Genomic DNA, 7,500 nt, shown 5'->3' on the forward strand with positions numbered 1-7,500 from the left:
AACTAATTGTGCATTGTAGAACGGCAAAGATTGGTTCAGCCAGAACTAATAATACCAATAGCGTATGGTGTCGGATCCGGTAAGCTTCGATCTCTGCAGTGAATAAGAACTTGCATGCTAATTCGTGGTACTCCTGCTTTGCCAAGCTATATTTCAGGCCGCATGTGGCATCGTAAGGCGAGAGGTGATATCTATTTGGGCTGTTATCTGCAGAGCTGCAATTGTAGTACGTTCATATATATTCTTTGGTGCTATAATTTGCGCATATATACTTTCACGGATGCTGTCGTGATATCTACAAGAGTTCACGTCTTTATTGGTACGGTGAGCTGCCACCGCAGTGAGGTCATCCTTGAGAATGAATTTAGAGAGGAAGCCTACTATGAGTATTTGTCGCTGTTTCGAAAAGAACATCGCCGGCTTCCAATTTATCGCGGCAGATGTGCTTATATCTCTTTCCCGCGAAGATTCAATTTGGGCTACAAGTAGCTAGCGATTGCAAGGGGAGTAAGGACTTGCTGCAAACGATATTTTGTTGAAAACTAACAGTTGCATGTGTCAGAAGCGGCTTTACACAGGAAACACACAAGAGACAAGTAAGAACTTACACCACGAGCATTCGTGGTGTCAGTTCTTTCTCGTCTCTTGTGTGTTGCGCTGTATAAACCGCTCCTAAGTATGTACCAACTTGCCCAGATCTCTGCCTTAACGCATGTGTCAGGACTGTGACTCGCAAAATCCGCTCAATGAGCGTTGCAACGACCAAGGAATTAAATGTTTTGTTACGCATTTCATTAACTTGTACCTGACTTGCCGAGCTTTGACAAGCAGACATGTTTGTGAAGATTTGACCACGTCACAGAGTCTAGCTTAATATAGCTAGCTATTCAAAAGCATCTTAGAGTACTGAAAGCATGGCTGTATTGTTTAGGAAACGAAACATTTGCCGAAAGCTGAGAAAACAGGAATCACATTTTACCAGGCCAGGAAAGAAAGATGAAGCTTTTTTTAAGATCCATATATTCCGCCTGTGAGAAGCTCTCATTGCATGAGCTGAGCATGAGCTTTAAATCCACACTCGCAAATTCCTTCCAAGGATTGGTAGGGGGGAGTGACTCAGTACGCCCTTCCCTGTTGTTTTTTATGTCATTTCTCCACACACCTCAGCTAACACTACAGTAGTCTAGAAATTGTACTCATTCATTTCCTTTAAACGCTGTGTGATTTATTTACCTTTTTTTCTTAACGCTTTCAGGAACGAAGTCGATGAGGAGTGACATATGGTTTCTGGAAACTGGCCATCAGCATGGACTAAACGCTAGGGTAGCCTGCAGCATAGAGTCGGCCTGCTTGCACAACCCAGACTTCACGGTTCATTTACTTGCCAATGGAAATGTCACCCACAGCGCATACTACCACGTCCTGTCTTCGCTGAAAAGCTTTCAGTGGGAGCTGCTGGACGTAAACAGGGAGCTTGCAAATACTCCGCTGGCTGACGTGGCGAAGAGGGAGGCGTTTAAAAAGGGCCCCTTCACCGTGGTGCACCTCAGCGACTTGCTGCGCTTAGCTGTGATGTGGAATCGAGGGGGCGTCTACCTGGACTCGGACACGATAATCTTAAAGTCACTGAAAGGCATAAGGAACAGCATAGTCTACCATGACAGTGGGTCGGCCCTCATCAATAGTGTTCTGTTCTTTGACGCGAGGCATCCGGTGATCGGAGCACTCATGGACAAATGTCCTCGAGTGTACACACCCGAGAGGTGGACATCATGTGGGCCCACACTTTACAATGATCTGCTAAAAGACTGCGTATTTTCTAAGCGGGTGCGCTTCTTGAAGATGGAGACATTCTTGGCCGTTCCTTGGTTCGACTGGAAGGCATTTTTTAATCCCAACAATTCTGCCTCAGTGCTTAAGAAAACAAAGAACAGCTACGGCGCACACTTGTGGAACAAGCTGAGCGAAAGTGAGAAAATATTTCCGGGATCTGGCTGTGCGGCGGACATTCTGTTCCGTCTGCACTGCCCCAAAGTATACAAGCTGGCATCTTTGCAGAAATTTTTCTGAGATATTCACGCCACGTCATAGGAGCATGTAGCGCCTTCAAAGCGCTTAATTTTAAAAGGGACACTTGTATATAGCAAATTCACGAAGTAGTGAACAAAGCCGTCCCATTGATGCCCCCAGTGATCACTCAATCACAGATTTGGTCATCATGCAGCGCTGTTCGAGGAAAAATGCAAACAATTCTTACAAAAGTATGCGGTCAGTGATTTGAAATCCACGAGGAATGGTAAAAAAATATGATAATAGTAGAGAGCAGTGCACGGGACCATACGGCGTATTTTAAAGGCTTCGACTTGATACCAGATAACTTTGTATAAAAACGACCTAAACTACTGCGTGGAAACTGACAGCTGAAATAAAATGATATTTTCTTGAAAAGGAGCTCTTTTTTTTTGTATCTGCATAGCAAATATCAGGTATTAATAAACATCCCATTCATAATTTTGTCACGTAGTGGTGACTGCAGTCCGGCGAACAGGAAAACAACGAGGATGTTTTCAAAACGGCTCTTTATATGGGCTGACTTGCGCCCGCAGCCTAAACTGGAACACTCACATAACTAATGTATATGACACAGCCTTTCGGAAACTTTGCCTTATCCGTCATAAATTGAAGCACGCCCCCGCCGAAACTAAACTTTTAGCTTATACATCATTAATAAGACCAAAACTTGAATATGCATGCCTAGTATGGGACCCTTATACCAAAACTAACATTGACGCTCTCGAAAGAATCCAGCGTAAAGCAGTCAGGTTTATTTTTTCTAACTACCGTACAACTGATTCCCCGACAGCACTAATGAAACAACATGGAATACCGACACAGGAACTGAGACGAAAAATTCAGCGCTTAAAATTTAAGTTCCTTCTTAAAAATAACCTTCTTGCTCTAACTCCTGATCAGTACATAACACTACTTACGGCACGCCGAACACGACATCGACACGATGACTCTCTAACGCCATACAGCACCAGAACTAATGTTTTTAAATATTCTCTTTTTCCTCGCACGATAAGAGATTGGAACAACTTACCTCTGCCTCTTCTAACCAGCATTGATTCAATTGAAACCTTGAATTGCTCTTAAGTATTTTTCTTGTCTGCTTTTTGGTTGCCCAAACTGATCATGTTCTGCCTTGCTGCAAGTTTGACATTTCATATTTGGATATTCCATTAATTGGCTTACTTCTGTTTGTTTATGTTTGACTTTCCCAAATGAAGAGCTCGGTTTGCATTTCGTTTAGTCCTTGTTTTGCTCACATTCTACTGCGCAAAGAACAAGTGTTTTGAAATTTTTATTTGCTATCTTCGCTCTGTACACTGATGTCATTTGTATGCCCCTCCTGCTTGGGCCGTAAAGGCCTGCAGTATTGAATAAATAAATAAACTGAATCACTCTGCGGCGGCGTAGCAACAAGCGTGCTCGGCGGTCGTCGAACAGAATGCCCGCCGCTGTCGGCCGTGCTCAACCTATAGCTGAGAGCGAACTTCCGAGATAAAGCGCGCAAAGCTACTAGAGCATTCTGGAACTACGCAGGATCGGCTCCGCCTTGATGCGAGCAATCGAGACAAATCTGGTCACGTCTTGCATGACAAAGTGATAAAGCGGCTTGCCGGCAGCTTTGAAGGATGAACAAAAAAACACTGGAAAAATTCGCGACAATATTCAATGCGAAATTAACAAACACTACAATGATACGCGACAATATACAACGCGAATTTAACAAACACTGCAATGATATGCGGTACTATTCAACGCAAATTTATTTATTAATACACTTAAGCCAGCCAAGCAGCGACCTTTTTGATGTGGCGAAAGCCTTTCCCGCAACGCTCTCCAGCGCCCCTACTCTAGTTAAGGAGAACTGCATATGCGTTGGCGGGAAGTTAGTGTAGCACAACGTGTGTAGCATAGTGGTTAGCCTGCTCGGATGGGTGGCACCATCTGTTGTAAACGCCCCAAATCACAAACGTTTTATGTAGCGGACGGACGGACGTACTGAGTCAATGCCGCGAGCATGAGCCACTAAAGGCTTTCGACTCAAAAAACGGGCTCCTCTGCAGTGTGACTGGCTTTTCAGCAGATCATAACTGCACACTTGTGCAAGCTGTCACCTCGCACTCAACAGCTATCAGTCCAAGTTAATCTATCTGCATTCTCCCTGAAGGGTATAATCCGGTCGGGCTGCTAAGCATGAGAACGCGAGATCAGGTCCCGAGTGCTCCGGTGCCTTTTAGAATGAAACGAAGTGCCGAATGACGCCCCTGTGATATGTGATGTCGGCGCACAGTAAGAATCACCGGAAGGTCGAAATTAATCCAGAGCTGATCACTAGGCCTCTCTTTTGCTCTTGCTTTTTTAATGCACAAGATGCGTCGCAAGCAAAGCACTCGTCCTGTCTGCGGTTGAGGATGACCTTGATGATGGCAGGCTGGCCACTATCGTGTAGGCAGGTTGCCGCCTGCCCCGTGCAGTCTTGTCAAGTAGAAAACAAGGTAGACGCTTTTAGTTGGGCGTATGCAGTAGTCTTGCCGTAGTGTCCCTCAAGGGCACGTTAGAGTTACTGTATACGCTACCGAAGCCTGCATACCTACAGTTGCCCTAGGGCACGTTTAACAGTAGCGCCATGTAGTGACATGGCGTCGAAGCACATCAACGCCGGGTTGAAGAAATTTTCATCCATAATTACTCATAACAAGGACGGGTGCAGTGCGAGCCTTTTTGTTTCAAGAGGGAAAACTATGCAAATAAAAGAAAATATAACAACTGACTAAAAGCTAGAGAACTGCTACGCCAGGTATTGTTGCTAGGAGGAAAACGCACTGCAGTGCAGGAAGAAAAATGTCACTGCTTTTAGCCAGCTTGAAGATCGCCAAATTATCTGAACAACAGGGGCTATTTATCGGTGATATTCCTCTACTTGCGGGCGAGAGTGTGCGGAATAAAAGCGAACGGCTACCATTCGAGCGATTAAACGCGTCGAAGAATCCGGCGGCGACACATTTATTCCGGAGCGGGTGAGCAGGGCGTCGCCGTCTTGTCAACGCATCCCGTAACGTGCCCGTAGCACGCGCAGGCTATGATTTGTAGCGTGCGTACGGCCGCAAGATGCTGCGAGTCACGTAGCGTTCTGCGCATGCGTAATCGTTGCCCGCAGAGCTACTGCGTACGCTAGGTCGCTGCGTACACCGAACTAAATGTGTCTAATATCGCACCAGCTCCATCGATCTTGGAAGAAGTTAATCAGGTCAGTATAATATATACTGGCAAGATGAAACAGGTTGGACGATAGCTGCAGCTAAGTGGAAAGGAGTACATGTGCGTCACGCCAGTTTAAACTTGCGTCACTCTGTGTAGAAATGTAAAACATTTCCGTAACGCCACTTCCAGTAACATGTTAAGACTGCAGCGACACTGGAAACCAGCCTATGCGTGAAATCTGGCTGGCGTAGTGCGCCAACAAAGGCGCCAGTGTGCTAGCCCACCATTCTCGGGTTTACTAAAGCTGGCTAGTGTGTCGACCGCGGCCTCCCGGGTGGCGCCGGGAGCAATGAATGCCGGCGGCCGCAGCGAGGAGCGCTGCAGAGCGGGTGGGTGAACGCAGGAACAGATTATAGATGCTGAGGAAAAATGTTTAGAGGGAGACGATGCTGTGAACTACATTACATAATCTATAGCTGCGTCTTTTAGCAACGACAATGGGGTAAACTCCCCAAGTGAGGCGGCAACACAGGAAAGCACAATAGAGAACAGCTTAGAACTGACTAGTCTTAACTGGGAAAAGGCGGAAGCGAATATGCCTAAAACCACATCCGCAGGGATAGACGAAATTCCAATTAAGCTGATTAATGAACTTGGCCCAAGAAGCAAGGAAGCGCTGATAAAAGCATTGGAGACAGTCATAACAAATCAGCAAATTCCGCACAGCTGGAGACGGAGTAAAATGAATTTGATTTATAAAGGGAAAGGAGATAAGATGAACATCAAATCCTACCGTCCGATTACGATAACGTCTGTTATGTACAGGCTGGAAATGCAGGCGGTGAAATTAAAAATGCAGCCATGGGTAGAAGGTAATCGGATACTCGGAGAACTCCAGAATGGGTTCAGAAGGGGCAGGCGTTTAGATGATAGCCTGTTCGTGCTTACCCAATGCATAGAAATAGCTAAGGCGGAAAATAGACCTCTGTTTTTAGCCTTTCTGGACATAAGCGGTGCATACGATAACGTGAACAGGGAACTCCTGTAGAGCATATTGAAAGATTTAGGTATTGGTGATGAGGTAATTGATTTTCTACAGGAAATCTACCGAGATAATGAAGTTGAAATTACATGGGAAGGGAAAAAAAGTACCACAACTGTAGGGGTGCACAAAGGATTAAGGCAAGGTTGCCCTCTATCACCGCTGCTGTTCATGCTTTACGTGATAAATATGGAGAGAAGGCTAGAAGAAAGTAATCTAGGTTATAATCTGTCGTACAGATTAAGCGGAAATGTAGTTGAGCAGCGACTCCCGGGTTTAATGTATGCGGACGATATTGTACTGTTCGCAGATAGCCAGGAAGATTTACAAACTTTGGTTAATTGCTGTGTAGACGAAGGAGACGCTCTAGGATTCAGTTTTAGTGCAACTAAATCAGGCGTGATGATTTTTAACGATACTACTGATCAGGTGCTTACAATACAAGGCCAAGAAATACCCAAAGTGGCCTAATACAAATACCTCGTGATATGGCTAAACGAAGGGCAGATATGCACGGAAAAGCACGAACAGGCTCTTAGGGCAAAAGGACGAAGAGACGCCGGGATAATGAAACATAGGGCATTATGGGGGTACAACAAATATGAAGTACTAAGAGGTATTTGGAAAGGAATAATGGTGCCGGGACTTACTTTCGGCAATGCGGTTCTGTGCTTAAGGGCAGAAGTTCAGTCGAGATTAGACGTAAATCAGAGAGCTGTTGGAAGATTAGCACTAAGTGCCCACGGCAAAACCACAAACGAGGCAGTACAAGGGGATATAGGCTGGGGATCGTTCGAAGCACGGGAAGCTAAGATTGGTTGGTTTATGGTTGGTTTATGGGGTTTAACGTCCCAAAGCGTCTAAGGCTATGAGAGACGCCGTAGTGGAGGTCTCCGGAAATTTCGACCACCTGGGGTTCTTTAAAAGCTAGGAGTAACATACTATATGAAGAACGCCTGAGGAAATTGCACGATAACAGGTGGGCAGCTAAGGTATTTAAATATTTATACAGAAAGAGCGTTGACTCACAGTGGCGGAAAAGAACTAGAAAACTAGCCAGTAAGTATGCCGGTCATGAGGACGGAGAAAGAAAGAGCATTAAACGACAGGTTAAAAACGCGGAAGTTAGAAATTGGATGAATTCAAAGGAAAAGAAACATAGTGTAGAACTATATCGATACTCGAAA

The 7,500-nt window shown here is 45.2% G+C and overlaps 1 protein-coding gene across 1 annotated transcript in view; it reads left to right on the top strand.

Moving 5' to 3' along the window:
• The window catches only part of LOC149367246 (alpha1,4-N-acetylgalactosaminyltransferase 2-like), a 27,147-nt gene extending 24,146 nt beyond the window's left edge, over nucleotides 1-3,001 (top strand). The window contains exon 4 of the mRNA XM_089554704.1: nucleotides 1,256-3,001. Within this exon, the coding sequence (XP_089410830.1) occupies nucleotides 1,267-2,070 (804 nt within the window). The 5' untranslated portion in view covers nucleotides 1,256-1,266 and the 3' untranslated portion in view covers nucleotides 2,071-3,001. The remainder of the gene's footprint in view (nucleotides 1-1,255) is intronic.
• The last annotated feature ends 4,499 nt before the right edge of the window (nucleotides 3,002-7,500 follow it).

The sequence above is a fragment of the Amblyomma mixtum genome, chromosome 1 (genome assembly GCF_055824585.1).
Source record: "Amblyomma mixtum isolate Tamu chromosome 1, ASM5582458v1, whole genome shotgun sequence".
Taxonomy (NCBI): domain Eukaryota; kingdom Metazoa; phylum Arthropoda; class Arachnida; order Ixodida; family Ixodidae; genus Amblyomma; species Amblyomma mixtum.